The sequence below is a fragment of the Biomphalaria glabrata genome, chromosome 12, assembly GCF_947242115.1.
Source record: "Biomphalaria glabrata chromosome 12, xgBioGlab47.1, whole genome shotgun sequence".
Classification (NCBI taxonomy): domain Eukaryota; kingdom Metazoa; phylum Mollusca; class Gastropoda; family Planorbidae; genus Biomphalaria; species Biomphalaria glabrata.
This window is the reverse complement of record NC_074722.1, coordinates 6,016,811-6,032,350: the sequence shown is the minus strand read 5'-3', so window position 1 is coordinate 6,032,350 and position 15,540 is coordinate 6,016,811. Positions and strand designations below refer to the sequence as shown.

General features: G+C 35.5%; 2 protein-coding genes across 12 annotated transcripts in view; one reads left to right on the top strand and one right to left on the bottom strand.

Annotated features, from left to right (window-relative positions):
• The window catches only part of LOC106074483 (neurofibromin-like), a 63,164-nt gene extending 56,530 nt beyond the window's left edge, over window positions 1-6,634 (top strand). For 9 of the 10 annotated variants that reach the window (XM_056006443.1, XM_056006433.1, XM_056006434.1 and 6 more), the window contains 5 exons: window positions 1,296-1,508; window positions 2,208-2,459; window positions 3,215-3,315; window positions 3,459-3,601; window positions 3,994-6,634. In XM_056006443.1, coding sequence (XP_055862418.1) covers window positions 1,296-1,508; window positions 2,208-2,459; window positions 3,215-3,315; window positions 3,459-3,601; window positions 3,994-4,367 — 1,083 coding nt within the window. In that variant the 3' untranslated portion in view covers window positions 4,368-6,634. The remainder of the gene's footprint in view (window positions 1-1,295; window positions 1,509-2,207; window positions 2,460-3,214; window positions 3,316-3,458; window positions 3,602-3,993) is intronic. The other variant, XM_056006436.1, reaches the window with a different exon arrangement.
• A 172-nt stretch (window positions 6,635-6,806) lies between these two features.
• Window positions 6,807-15,540, bottom strand: part of LOC106074487 (uncharacterized) — a 139,243-nt gene continuing 130,509 nt past the window's right edge. For both annotated transcript variants that reach the window (XM_056006447.1, XM_056006448.1), the window contains 8 exons: window positions 14,933-15,001; window positions 14,538-14,583; window positions 13,950-14,086; window positions 13,631-13,744; window positions 12,590-12,704; window positions 10,274-10,405; window positions 8,976-9,101; window positions 6,807-8,331 (listed from right to left, as the gene is read on the bottom strand). In XM_056006447.1, coding sequence (XP_055862422.1) covers window positions 7,871-8,331; window positions 8,976-9,101; window positions 10,274-10,405; window positions 12,590-12,704; window positions 13,631-13,744; window positions 13,950-14,086; window positions 14,538-14,583; window positions 14,933-15,001 — 1,200 coding nt within the window. In that variant the 3' untranslated portion in view covers window positions 6,807-7,870. The remainder of the gene's footprint in view (window positions 8,332-8,975; window positions 9,102-10,273; window positions 10,406-12,589; window positions 12,705-13,630; window positions 13,745-13,949; window positions 14,087-14,537; window positions 14,584-14,932; window positions 15,002-15,540) is intronic.

Below are 15,540 nucleotides of genomic sequence, written 5' to 3'. Positions count from 1 at the left end.
GGGCGAAAGTTGAGAACACTACAAGTTGGTGATAATGTCATGGTTCTGCTGCCTGACAGAAATAACCAGCTATTTATAAAATGGCAGGGCCCATTCCAAGTCACAAAGGTGATTTCGAAGGTCGACTACAGCATAAACATCAGAGGCCGAGACAAAGTATTTCACATCAATATGCTGAAGCTGTACATGCCCAGACCATTTACTCTTTCAACAAACGCTAATCAAGACACGCAAGACAGTTGTAGAGTAATGGTGATAGAACCAATAGAGGAAGCAGATGTTGTCTAGGGACGCTCGACTTAGGTTAATTCATTAATCAGATGATGAGAAAATTAACAAATAACTTGTATGATAACTTTAAAATTTGTCTTGTCAAAATTGAATGAACATTACACTTCTGAATTTTTTTTTATTTCATTCAGAGATGTGAAAGTTGTACTACAATTTAGTTTTAAGTTTGTTGCATTGATTGTAGTCATAGATGTCCATGTAGGAACTGATATGAAAGAAACACAAAGTAAACAATTCCCTTAATTTGGAAGATATTTTGATGTAACATAAAGTATGAACTAATTGTGCATTTTTCACCTGATAATGTTGGCATTCAAAAGATTATTGTTACAGAGAAAAAACTAAATGCGTGTATTTTTTTTTTGTATATAAGTTGTATAATATAACAGGAAAGCTTTCTGCGATAGTTCAATTGGAAATGTCCCTTGCAATAACATATTATTGAAAATTTATTTGTCGTCATAGGCATTACCAGTTCTCTCATAATAGAAGATGCCATTGTATTACATGTCATTGTTTTTTTTTCTTGTCGATGTTAAACATTATTAATGTACACCCAAACTATTCGGTTCATGAAATTTTGATACGATCAAAATTTTTCTCTGCCCTGGGAGGACTGTGGTGACACGGTTGCTGTGTGGTCAACCGTGACACACGGTCAAGTGTTGAGTATCGAGAGTTAGGGGACTTGGGGGAAGTGACTAGTGTGTAAACACGAGAGAGAGAAAGGTCAGCGAGTGAAGCAGGAGATCTGTACATAACGTTGCCGTGTATATATATGTATTTGTTAAAATGTTCCACAATTAAAAAGACACTTTAAACGTAAAAGGACTTGTTTCTTCACAGTATCTCTATTTATGGTTAAAATAAAATCTCATGTCAAAAAGAGGTAGGGTAGGTATGGTCATCTCTTTTACAAAACACTTTTCCTTTTGTCACATTCCTTTGAAGCTCAACAAAATATCTTGCATTTTATTTGAACATAATTTTATTTCTGTTCATAGACAAGACGGCAGAAAAGTTTTGACGTCTTAGATCAGAATGCTCTGGCTGCTGCTCGACAACAACAGCAGCAGCAGCAGCAGCAACAACAGCAGCAGCAAAGCAAAATGGGCTGGGAAGTGAGTGAACAAAATGGAGCCCCTCCAGGTGCAGGAGGACTAAGCCCGCAGAGAGTGCAGAGAACACTCCAGCCTGCCTCCAGCCAGGTGGGTGAGGTAATAAAGTTTGATGTACTTGCTAGTGAACATTTGATTGACACCTTGGCATGATTCTGCTACCTTTCACTTAAACTCAAAATGCTACTGTTTTTCCTCATTCGGTTACATAAGATATTAAACTTAATGTGAACTCACTTCGACTACATCAAAGTCTTAAGTGTTTGTTTCATTATACCTTACCTACAAACTTACTTTAGTTTCATTATACCTTACCTACAAACTTACTTTAGTTTCATTATACCTTACCTACAAACTTACTTTAGTTTCATTATACCTTACCTACAAACTTACTTTAGTTTCATTATACCTTACCTACAAACTTACTTTAGTTTCATTATACCTTACCTACAAACTTACTTTAGTTTCATTATACCTTACCTACAAACTTACTTGTTGCTTGAGGGGGAAAAAACTCAAGATTGTCAGATCAGTTTAAAACTTGGCAGCATTGTCATAATAAACAAACTCCTTTATAACCAATTTACATTTTTTAAAGTAATTTTGCTTGTCACTAATGATTTTGAAAAGGATTACGATTTGTGAATAGGATTACGTTCAGGTTTAGTGATTCGGGAATATGATTACATTATGGTTTAGTGATTTGGGAATATGATTACATTATGGTTTAGTGGTTTGGGAATATGATTACATTATGGTTTAGTAAAGTAAAGTAGTACTGTTTGTTCTTTGTTACAGCCTCATTTAGCCAGTAACAATTCCAAATGGCACAGTTTGGACATAGAGCCAGCGTCTGCTGTCAGGCCACCACTGTGTCAGACGAGGAGCTCTTCAATGCCCATTCCTGGAAAGAAAATGATGGACCCATCAAAGTCCTCTCTGCCACCACCTCGCAGTGGTAGGAGCTCTGTGTCCAACGAGAACAATGTCTTGCTTGACCCAGAAGTTTTAACAGATTACCCAACACAGACTCTGGTCCTGACAGTCCTGGTTTGTATATATTTGTTTTTACTTTCAGAATTAGACTATATTTATCTTAGAACTAAACAAAGTTTCTTGTTTCTTTATTAATTTCTGTGGCCAAAAGTCATCTCTATACTGCTTCTCAAATGTGCTTATCATTTGGTGCCAGTATTTGGTAGTAATCATTGTTCATGTCAAGATTTTCATAGCCCACTAGATGCTTTGTAAACTTTAAAGAAATGATACTAATATGTTAATGAAGGAATGAATAGTCCCATTTTGGAAAAACAAAAATAATTTTTACCTCAGGACTTTGTAAGTGATCTCTTGGACTGTGAAAAAAAAAATTAGAAATTTATTTTTTAAGGATTTCTTTTTAGCTATAGGTAATTTTTTTTGTCCATTGGAGTTCCTTTATTTTGTTATTAATTTTAGCTCAGGATTTAAAAAAAAAAGGCTATGGTATAAAAAGGGTTGGAGAAATTTTTTTTAAAAAAAAGGTGCAATAAACTTTTTAAAAGATTTTTTCCTGACACTACTAAGATATGTCTCTGCAAATCAATACAAACAAATGATTTGATTAAACTTTATTTTAATAAGACCTTGGCTTTGAGTCTGAAGATTAAGGCAGAGTGCAGTATATCATGACTTTCTTTGAACCTGCACATCAAAATAAACATGACCAACAACTTCAAACTACATAGTTCAACAAGCTTCAAAACACCTGTTGTTATCACTTTGCTTGAGTTCAGATTTGATCATTACATTTGTGTTTTGCCCAGGCTACTTTAGTTCGAAACACAACAGATGAGAACGAAGCCAGGATACTGTATGAATATTTGGCGGAGGCCTCAGTTGTATTTCCAAAAGTGTTTCCTGTCATGTAAGTGTCTGCTAGACAGTAACAGTAGCCATCACTTTGGCAAGAATAGTTTGTTTTTATTTTAAACATATACTTTTCTAATGCAGATGTAATCATATATATATATATATATTAATAAAGCTCGTGTTGTTCGTTTCCTTTAGTCACAGCCTGTTGGATGCCAAGATCACCAATGTGTTGTCTCTGTGCCATGATCAGGCCATATTGAATGCTGTACAAAGTATTATACAGAACATGATTGCTTGTGAAGATGTCTCTCAGCAGCAACAGTTGTCTTATTTACAAAGTAAGTCCTCCACTAGCTTGGCAATGATGGCCAGATTTTCAGTAGTCCTGCATAATATTTAGTAGCCATACCTTGATTTCTCAAAATGTTACTTTATTGTAATCATAGAACTAGACATACATTGTGTTACTTTGCATATGTACAAATTTATGTAGTTCCTATTATACTCGCAAGCTTTGACGCAATGTTGATTATTTTCAAAGATACATAAAATAGTATACATATAATTTCTTTTTAAAATAAACTTTTTTTTTTGTAGTTGTTGCTTAGTTTAAGATGTCATTGTGGGTGGAATATGTAAATACATTTAAGATAATTTTTTTTTTTTGGATTAGACAGTGAAGTAATGATTGTATATTACCCTGAGAACTAAATGGTCCTGTTTCTTTCAGGTATTGGATTTGGAGGACTGTGGAGGTTTGCTGGTACATTCTCAAAGTCTACTGGAAGCTCTGACACAGCAGAACTTTTTGTGAACTGCCTGGAGAAGGCCATGATGGTGGAGTCATGTCTCCCCGGGGATGACCTTGACATTCTCAACCCATACCCTAGCAGTTTGGGCATCTGTTCCAATTTGAACTTGTCCAGCTCAATGTCCAGCTTGAGTGTCGGCTCCATGCACTCCCCCACGGACAAAGACAATCTTGAAAAGGCAGGTGCCAATGGGGCAAGAACCAGACATAGCTCAGCCACCCTGGCAGGAACAAAACCCAGAGGAGGAAGTTTCAAGCAGAAAGAGAAGAAAAAGATCATTGATGTGGACTGACTAGGGCTGATGACCTCCTACAAGCCATGAGCCCAGCTTCTGGTCTGTGTTGGGAGGTATCTCTAGTACAGGAGGAGCTGGCATCCTCAAGCCATGAATCAGCTCGTGAAAGCTTATGGCACGCTCTCTTCACCCACCCTGTCGTTACAGCTGGGGGAACACTTGTAGCCAGTATGGGCCATGACCATTGGTCAGCCTTGAGATCTGAACAGTGTTTGTACAATAAACTGTTCCCTGCCCCTACCGAAATGTGAAAAGTTGATTGTGCGGTTTGACTCCATGTTTGCTTTCTATTGTTGATGCCGAGGACAGTGCTATTAATATCTGTGATGTTATTTCCCTTTTCACTCTTTGGTTTTCTCAAGACTTCCCACTCTCTAGGAAGCGAGCTGGCCAAACTGTTCAGTCAAACTGAATTGTATTCAGGAGTCAGGAGGACATCAATTTTTAAGCTGACTGTTCATTTCCAGTTAGCTATGCCATAAGCTTCTAGTTCAAGTCTTTAAGCATTGCTTCTATGTTATTGTAGTCATTGTACATAGACCATTTGTATTCAAGTCAAAGCCTGTTACTAGATAGAGAGTGTATGGTGGGTTGACAGTAACATTTTTTATAGGCAGACATACATATCTGTGCCACAAGCATCTTCATTTCAGTTGCTTTCTTGATTTCACTCATTTTTTTAAAAGTTTTTCTGTGCAATGAGGACCAAAGACTAAGATTTTTTTTTTTTGGACAAAATAAGCAGTGTGTGCATTTGATGTGACTATTTAACAAACTAAATGCTATGCTGCAGGACTTATTGTGATGCAGCATAGAACTGTGTACACATGCACTGTTGAAGACACGTGGGTACCGATTTTTGATGGATAGTTTTGACCTGTGTAGCTAGACATTTTAATTTTTTTTATTGAAGATGAGTACTGGGTCTTAGAAATAAACAAGTCAACAGGGTTGGACTTGACTCTGGTGGGTCTGACATTAGGAATATACAAATCAGATAAACAAAACAATTGATCTATTGACAACATAAAGGTACATTGTGATTTAAAACCTTCAAAGTATTATTGATGTATTGATATCTCCAGGTAACAAGTGTTGTTTTAATTAGAAAGAATTAGTTGAAACAGTCAAGAGGTTCATCAAAACACTTGTTTCTCTATGGGCATTTACCACATTCACTGATCAATCATCTCAGATTCAGTTATGTTTCTAGCATTATAGTTCAGTTTTTTGTTTACAAATACCTTTTATTTCTCTCCAGATGTTTTGTTGTATCTAGTCCTCCGAAAATGGAGTCCACACATAAATGTATACCTCTATTGAACAAATGGCCTAACAAAGTGTAGACAGACATTATCTTATACTGAACAGAATAGTTTGTAGACACCAAATGATTCACATCATTGAAAGATGTATCAGTCAAAACTAGTTTTGTTTTTAATGTTAGCTTTTCAACTGCATAACAAGGGAGATCATTTTTTTAGCCATCTTTTGGATTCTTTATTTTGTTCAAATCTATTTATTCATGCTATTTCATGTAGTGTGCTTTTATTTAATTTTTTTAAATTTAATTCTGTACTATTGTCTGCTGTTTTTTCAATGTTAGTTCAATTGTATCTGGTTCCAGTTAAAAGTGGCTCATTTAGTTACCTGATCTAATTCATTTACCAACTCATCTGATCCAGTCAATCATATGGTTATCAAATCATCACCTGTAACGGATCAATCATATATGAACACTCATTTAATCCAACTTGAGATCTCACAGATTTTTACTATGTAAAATGTTTTGACTACATTATTTTGATTTAGACATTGTACTATGTTGCTTATTGTTCAAAGATATTACTGTATTTTGTCCACTACTTTGTTGTCAAGTTATTCTTCAAACTTTGTTTCATGTGTGTAACATGTTCTTTCAAAACCAAGAGTCCAATTCTAGTACAATGTGTGTGTGTGTGTATGAAAGTATTTAGTGTATATAGCATGGAGCGCACTGTGACATGTAGGTTGTATAAAGCATTCTCTCTAGGATATAGCTTATGAAGTGATCCCCTTAGAAGGAAAAATTGAGAATTATTTATACTGGTCAGTTGTTTACTTTTGATTTGGTCATTGTTCAATCCTGAGCTTTAGTTTGAATGTTCAGCAAGTTATGCTCTTAGAGAATTTGGTCAGAACCTTTGGTCCAACAATTCAAAGTGTTGTTTTCTACATTGACATTGATTGTGTCACTGATTAAATGGAACTTCAGTGTTTGTTTACTATGGACTATTGACTTTTTTTATTTGGTTTGATTGATTGAATACTTGAGTTAATCTTAGTATTAGATAATATGTCACTTAACTTTGAGTGTCAGTCACCAAGTTTTCATTTATTGAATGCCCAGTGTATGGTCTTAATACAAGATTCAAAGTAATGTACACTAAACAACAGTTGTCATTTCTCCACTATTTTAATCACTATAAAAGTAAAAAAAGAAAATAAAATCATTCATTGACAAAACATGTAAAAGCACTCGATATAGTTACATTTTTATTTAGTGACCTATATCTGTGTATATCAATAAAACAATCTAAACCTACCCTTTCATTTCCCCAACCAAGGTCAGATACCCAATTGAATTGGTTGAACTCAGGGGCACCCTAAAAATCAGCAAAATTAAAATTTCCTGGATTTGAACCCAGGTTCAGAAGCCAAGTGCTCAACCACCATGCCTCCTATATAAATGCCTTGTCTCAATGATTTAGCTAATCAGATTGCTAAGAAAATGAGATTTACTTTTTGAAAGTATTTTTTTTATTCAACAATCCTAGAATAGCATTGAATGCCTTGAACTCATCACATTGGGTTGTAGAGTTAGGTTTAAACAGTTATCTACCATGGTGCATCATGATTAAAAGTGTAAGAAAACTAAATAAATATAGTCTGTTAGTACAAATCTAGGATGTAATCTTTGCCTCTAGGCTTGTACCCTGTCTATAGTATCACAATGAAGACATAGTGCACCTTTCAGTAATCACAAGAATGCATTTTTTTAAAAAAAAAAGAAGATGAAATTTGATAAAATAAATCAATCTCAACATCCCAATTTCTATAAAAATCAATAGGTTAGGAAAACACCATCAAGTGTTTGATACATAACATATGTACAAATGTTATCAGATCATACAGTATCACTGTAGAATAACAAGTACTAACTAGCCAGCAACAAAAGACCAAACCTCTGCCTCCAGATGTGAGCATCTACTTAGGGCTGATTTAAGTCATGGTAAAATTGGAAACATGACATTGGACAAGTGCAAAATAATAATTTAAATCATAAATTTACAGATGTATGTGTTCCATAATTTACAGTATTTGCACATTCCAATCTTGACAGAAAATGTATATGCCAGTCTTGAACAGCATTGCATATTCTACACTTTACAGTATTGGGTAGCTTGTTTTTTTAACAACACTCAGTTAAATGTAGTGTATTCTTTAACAATGTCTTGCACTTAGAGCATTGCATATTCACTAGTAGAGACAATCTCAAAATCAATATCCTCCTTGCTTGCACAGGCCTGGGCCTCTTCTTCATCATCAGTTGCACTTATGATGTTTAGTCTAACGCTGGGCTCACAGGCTGTTCTTCCATCACTTGGCACATTCTCAAAAACATCTTCATCCTCATCATCATCGTCACTTAGTAAGAGCTTTTCACGCACAAGCTTGTCATGGGAACGTGAGCCTTTGTACTTGCTGTCCTGTTTCAGTTCACCACTCTTTGTCCTGCCAGATTTAGCCTGCTCGTCACTGCAGCTTTCAAAGTTGCCAGAGCGTCTGCTTCGAACACCTGTCAGGGTTTCAAGTACACGGCCAGCCATGTATTGCACAGGCGGTTTGTACGGAGGATGACAAAGAATCTCAACAACTCTGTGTATATGGTGTTCACGAAATGATTGAAACAGAAAGTCAACTGAAAATGACAAAATAATTCAGGATTATTATTTGTAGCTATTATAGTATTTTGTCACAATAATTCTTAAATTTTATTACATCTCCTTTCCCACTTATTCAGTTTCCATTACAGATGACTTAAAGTTGTTTTTCTAAATAGCTTATATTTTAATCTTAATCGAACCACCAGAGGACAATGGTTATGCTTGCCCTGGATGTGGCAAAATCTGTAAGTCACAGCTGGGGCTGTGTATCCACGGGAAATACAGCATTCCTCATTAATCTTTGGACTCGAAGACAAGCCCTGTTTTTTTAGAATAAGATTTAAAAACCATGGATTTCTGTTCATTGAAATGAGGAGGATCCTAGCTATGGAATTGAAATGAGGAGGATCCTAGCTATGGAATTGAGATGTTGTAGATTCTAGCTATGGAATTGAGATGTTCTAGATCCTAGCTATGGAATTGAGATGCTATAGAAGGATCATAGGTATTCACTAAAAATGAGGGAATTAAAGACAAAATGATAATAGCTATTGATGACCTGCTGACAACTGTCAAAAACACTAACTGCATGGCCATATCACAAGGTCATTTGGGCTAGCAAAGACTTTTTTGCATGGAACAGTACCAGGAAAAAGGAGAGACAGACAGAGAAAATTACCCTTTAAATAATCTTGTAACTGCATCAGACCATGTAGCACCAGACCATCTGGACCTGTCTTGAGTAGCTTGTCTATATAAGCCACTATATTAAATGTGTTTGTCTTAAGTAGACCAGAGGGAACAACTGCAAATAGAAATGTCAATAAATGTTGTATATGAACTACTATGGATACTCAAACACATTTTGAAACATTTCTACTGCTAGACATTAAAATAGATAAGTAGCGGGGTTTACAATGCACAGAGTTTGTTAAATATAAAGATTTTATGTTGCATATTTTGATTTCAAAAATATTTAAACATGATGACACAATTATTTTCATTTTAATAAAACATTTTCTCAAGACTCAAGTACAGACTGCCCCCTTAGACAAAAAGTAGAAGCTAGAGGTTTGCCAATGGCTTTTTAATTTAGATGCAACTGAAGTCCAGAAAAGCACAGTAATCTTGACATTCACCAAATCTAGTACAGCAATTTAGACCTCCACAAAGTCTAGTACAGCAATCCAGAGCTCCACCAAACCTAGTACAGCAATCTAGAGTTCCACCCTGTATAGTACAGCAATCCAGAGCTCCACCAACCAAATCTAGTACAGCAATCTAGATCTCCACCAAGTCTAGTACAGCAATCTAGCCAATACAGCACAATCTAGACCTCCACCAAGTCTAGTACAGCAATCTAGAGCTCCACCAAGCCAATACAGCACAATCTAGACCTCCACCAAGTCTAGTACAGTCATCTAGAGCTCCCACCAAACCTAGTACAGCAATCTAGAGCTCCACCAAATCTAGTACATCAATCTAGAGCTCCACCAAGTCTAGTACAGCAATCTAGAGCTCCACCAAGTCTAGTACAGCAATCTAGAGCTCCACCAAGTCTAGTACAGCAATCTAGAGCTCCACCAAGCCAATACAGCACAATCTAGAGCTCCACCAAGCCAATACAGCACAATCTAGACCTCCACCAAGCCTAGTACAGTCATCTAGAGCTCCACCAAGTCTAGTACAGCAATCTAGAGCTCCACCAAGGTGTGTGAAAACAAAAGCAATCCATGGGGCATTTGATGTGTCCTGCACAATGACCAACTGTCTTAACTTTCCAAATCATGTCAGGTGTTGTGTGGACTCAGAGCACCAAGTTCTTTACCAGTTTAACCATCACAAATATGTGGAAAAAACACTTTCTAGATAGTTAAGATCACTTTGTAAATCTGAAATGAGCAGAAACTAACTCTGCACTTACAGAACATTGGTTAACTCATGCAAACTTAATGTAGGCTTTGAAACATTATCTACCTGAAGTGTGCAGTTTGCTGACAATAGCAATACAGTTCTGTAGTACGCTAAAATCATTGGTCAAGAAGGCTGTGTCAAGTATCAGTGTATAGGCTTTACCTTCATTCTCAAGCAGTAAATCTCTGATTTTATCTGAGGAAGAAGGAAACTAACATCAATTTGATTCAGCCATGCTAGAAAGTATATTTGTAAACATGTCTATTATGCTGACAAAAAAACTTTTGATTCATGTATGATAAACATGGAAGCCAATACTTAGATTATTACAAACACGTAAGAGACTCGGGACACCTTTTTTAATGTTATCAAATAGCAACATATACTGAATTTAAAAACTTAGGCTATTGAAAAAAATAACAAGAGGCTCAATCACAATACACCTTAATGCCAACCATTCCACAGAGCTTTTATTTTACAGTTACATTTTCCTTTCTAATTTTTTAAAAATTACTTATCGATGCACAAGAAAGATGACGCTTACTATAAGCTATCCCGACAAGACCAACGTCTAATCTTTCGACTCAGGACCGGACACAACAGAATGCGACAACACATGTTCCGGAAGCTCAAAATTGGAACCAGTGAAATCTGCCCATGTGGAGTATCACCAGAAAATGCCGACCACGTCCTCCAAAACTGCTCTCTCTACCAAGAGGCCCGTATAAGACATTGGCCCCGAATCACCCCAACAGAAAGAAAACTATATGGAGAGCGCCCTGTTTTGGAAACCACTGCGCAGTTCATCTCATGTATTGGTCTAGTCATATGAACACTCCAACATAACAATGAGAACGATGAAGAAGAAGAAGAACTTATCAATGCGCTCTTATACAAATGATTTCCCTAAGCTTATGTTGTTTTCCTAGTTTTGTCAAATTAAGAGATTTTATTTTTTTTTTAAAGTAAAACTAATGACACATCCAAGACTCTAAACAGTTACAACTTTAAAAACAAGCAAAAAATTATTTTAAAAAATACTTTAAAAAAAAAACAATTATTAAGTGCCACAGTATTAATTATCTTATCTTATATAATACAGACGTTACTTCAAAAAAAGAAGATGATTACGTCCTACGCATCATGCATTTAGTCATGCATATTAACCAATGACTTAAGTTCTGCCAAGTCACTGGTTTTCCTGGCTAGCTCAGGCAACCCATTCCATGCTCTAATAGCACTAGGAACTATTTTGACTCAATCATGAAATTATTTTGTAGAAGATCTAGACTAACAACAATAAATTTGTTTCTTTGGGAATATTTTTACCAGTTATTTTTGTTTAGCCCAATTTCATGCTTCTAGCATGCTCAATATGCTATGGTCCAATCACTTGTGTGGACCCTGTTGAAGAAGAGGAAAGGGGTATCTGAAAGAAGGTTTCCATGATGGCTTTTCAAAAGCATTTTTTTTTAAATTATCGAGTCTGAATTAGACCTTGAGGGAAGGCCAAAATGCTAGCCAGTGAGCAAGTCGAGTGCTTATAAAAGTAGAAGGTTTTATAGTCATCTAAAGGTAGTTTCACATTTTTAGGTGACAACCTCATTTTTTTACACAAGACTTATCTCCCCTTAGCTAGTATTGTCTCTATATAAAACAAAATTAATAAAGATTAATTGATCAAATAATTGGTCCATTTTTTTGTTCATGAGTTGTTAGGGACAATGAATAATTCAGTGCAAAGTTTCAGCTTGATCCGAGAATAGAAAGTGGGAGAGATAATGTGTACAAATAGTGAATTGATTTAAAAAACACGACTTTTCTTTTTGACTTAAACATTATTATTATAGCTTTTATATAGCACTACTTTCATGCTTATAGCATGCTCAGAGCGCTTTTGGTCCAATCTCATTTGTGGACCAGTGAGGGGGGGGGGGGAGGAGGAGGAGGTTTCTAGAAGTTGGTTTTCCGTGCTGCCTTTCGGCGCTCAGTAAACACAACTCTGCCCGAGTCGAGCCCCCTTCTAGGTAGCCAAGCCAAGCCAAGTTCAAGCGCACTTAGCCTCTCAGCCACGCTTCCCACATCTTGTACACTTATTTACTAGCTGTCGTGGAGGAGACAAGAAAGTCTTACAATTCTGATTAAAAAATATGTTAAGCCCTATTCATGAAAAGTATTTAAAAAAACAAAAAACGCCACTTAGTTATTGTTACTTAGAATGTTATATAACACGAAAAGCTTTTCTGGCAATTTAATGGAAGAATAATTAGCAAGCAAAGATTTAGACTAAATGTTTACATCTATATCTTGTTCTAACCATGTAGTTATATTATTATTACAAGTGAGTTTGAAATATATCAAGATCATTGAATACATTACCTATAGAACTGTATGCTGATAGAATAGACAATACATTGGGATAAAGTCTTCTGGAAAACTCTTTGTCTCCAAAATATGTCACAATTTTCTGAATCAATCCAGCCTCAAGCATAAGCTACATAGGGTAGTGAGAAGAAAAAATATATAGTTCAGTGTTTTCAGTATTAGTAAAGTAAGTAAAGTTCCCCTTTCAGACCTTGCAATCTATAGGGCAGATTTGTAAGGGAAATACTAGTAGCTAGGCAGAAGCAAAAAATATAAGTAGAAATGTAGCACAGTCTAGACAGTCAATTTAAATATGTAAAACCTCATTTACATTTTAATGTGATAAAGAAGCAAATTTTTAAGGTTTTAATTATTTTAAATGCTTGTAAAAATAACAGTAATTAAAACAAAAGACTTTTTCACAAATAATACTAGAAGCATAATCACTTTTCATTTTGTTGTGTGTCATTCCATGCAGTGGCTGAGTGGTAAAGCACTAGGCTTCTGATCCAAGGTCCAGGGTTCAAATCCTGGTGAAGACGAAGAATTTTAATTTTGGGATCGTTGGGTGCCTCTGAGTCCACCCAGCTCTAAGGGGTACCTGACATGAGTTGGGGAAAAGTAAAAGCGGTTGGTAGTAGTGCTAGCCATATGACACCCTCATTAACCATGGGCCACAGAAACAGCTGACCTTTACCACAAGGTCTGAAAGGGGAACTTTACTTTTACTTTATTCCACTAGAGGTTTAAGCAAGGATGTTATAATCTATATTTTTGAAAAAACGCCTACTTATAGGTCAAGTTAAATGTTTATTTTTTAAAATTTCTCTGTTATTGTCCAAAGAAGATGTGTTAAAATTGTTGATACTTGTTTATGTTTGGGTACTGTCATGAGAATGTTTTCACAACTTATTGTGTTATTGTCTAAGTATCCCTTCATGTGTCATTCTAGCTTAATAAAGCCTAGCCTTAGGTTTCTCTGCAGTGTTACTTTAATTCTTATCGCAGGAGACAAAACATGGTGTAGAGTGAAAATAGTACAAGAGTGAGACGTACAGGAAGATGACGCTTCCCAAGATTCAATGCCACTTCCAGAACTTGTTCTCTATGTTCTTGGTGACTCAGTGTTTCTGTGAAACAGTGCAGGAAACCTTCATAGCAAATTTTCTCCTGTTAACAGAAAACAAGAAATAAAAATTACTGTTCTCTAACTCTAAAACACATTAGGTGAGAAAATCATTGTAAGTTCCTTTCAGCAATGTCAGAAAACTGCGATATAACTCATGTAAGGTCATAGTTATGTTCTATAATAACTTTTGTTTTTCTACTGGAAATGATGACAATAAGTAGGAAGAAAATTGTCATGAGTACTTACAGCAGGTCTAGTGAACCTGGACATGATGGCCAGGGCATCCATGACCAATGTTCTGTCACTGCCTGATGGACAACTGTACCAGACCCCTTTCAGCTTCAACACCAAACCTTTCTTGACCATTGCTTTGCATGCACATTCTAATTTCAACAACAACAAAAAAAGATTCAATGAGTTTTTATTATTGACATTGAATGGCTACAATGATTGTGCCGGTATGTATGGTAACTTGTGGCTCTGAAAGAATGGAGATTTTAAGGGATTGCAAGTATGTTATTTATTCTAAGACATAAGGTTAAAGTTACTAAATGAAAAGGAAATTTATATTAAGAAAAAAAATGTCTTCAACTCTTATAGAACTTCTGATCATAGTTCTCTACCCTCAACAAGCTTATCAAGATTTATAAACTTATTAATGATTTCTTGTTATGCTTCCTACATGCATTTCTGCCACACTGTGTCATGGCTACACCAAATATTATGTAAGATAAATTTAGGAGCACATAAATATTTATAGAAACATTCATCCCACTAGACCTTAGGACACTATGTGCAATCTGTAGTATAGGAAATATCTTGTATGTGACTTACCATCAACACACAATTTACACAGTAAGATGAGATTCTGTCTTGGAAGCTAAAAAAAAAATATAATAATTATATAGTCATTAATTGATAATGTTGAAATAGCAATAACATCAATAATGGAAGGTTTACAACAAAAAGTCCACATTAAAATAATGAGAGACTTGGTGAGATGAAGACCTGCACACACCACAGACATAATCCCACAGATAAACAATGAGACATGACAATACAAATAAACTGCACAGAAATAACAGAAAATAATATCAAGACAACAAAAAGATATAATACTGCAGTTTAAGTGATAGAGACTAATAAGCATACATGTCAAGGGACATAACACAATCATAAATAGAACTACAAACTTCAAAAATACTTGACTGTCATTCAAGTTTACTTACACTGCACCAGTTCTGTATCTGTGTGACATTCAAGTTCTGTGACTGTGTCGGTGATACTGTGGTGGGAAACTGAAAAGGCAATCACAAACATGAACACTCAATACAATTTGATTAAGACCATCAATCAATCATCAACTGGAACCTATTTTTGAAGATTAGCAAAAGTTTTATTATGTCTGTATCTGTTTCAAATGTTCATATCGTAGGTTTAATTAGTCTATAATTTTATTTTGATAGCACAAAAAAAAAGTTTTACATGTAATATTAACTATTTCTACACCTACACTAATCCTGGACTTGGACAAATAATAAATCTATTAAAGTGTTCAGTACTAGCAGATTGAAGTGTGAAATAAATCAGACAGGCAAGCACTTCACTTCCTAAATCTGTCTTGCCGTGTGGTATGCACTTCAGACTGTCTTCATGATAGATGCCTGGTTGAAAGTTCTAGCCCCACTGATGTCACCCCATGAAGTCCTGCAGGAGGTTTAAGCTAGGGCATAATAATCTACATTTTTGAAGAAACATCAACACAATATTTTGGATGGTCACTGGGTGACATTGGGTTCATGTTATAGTGTTACAATGTTGGCATTGTTAGGATGAA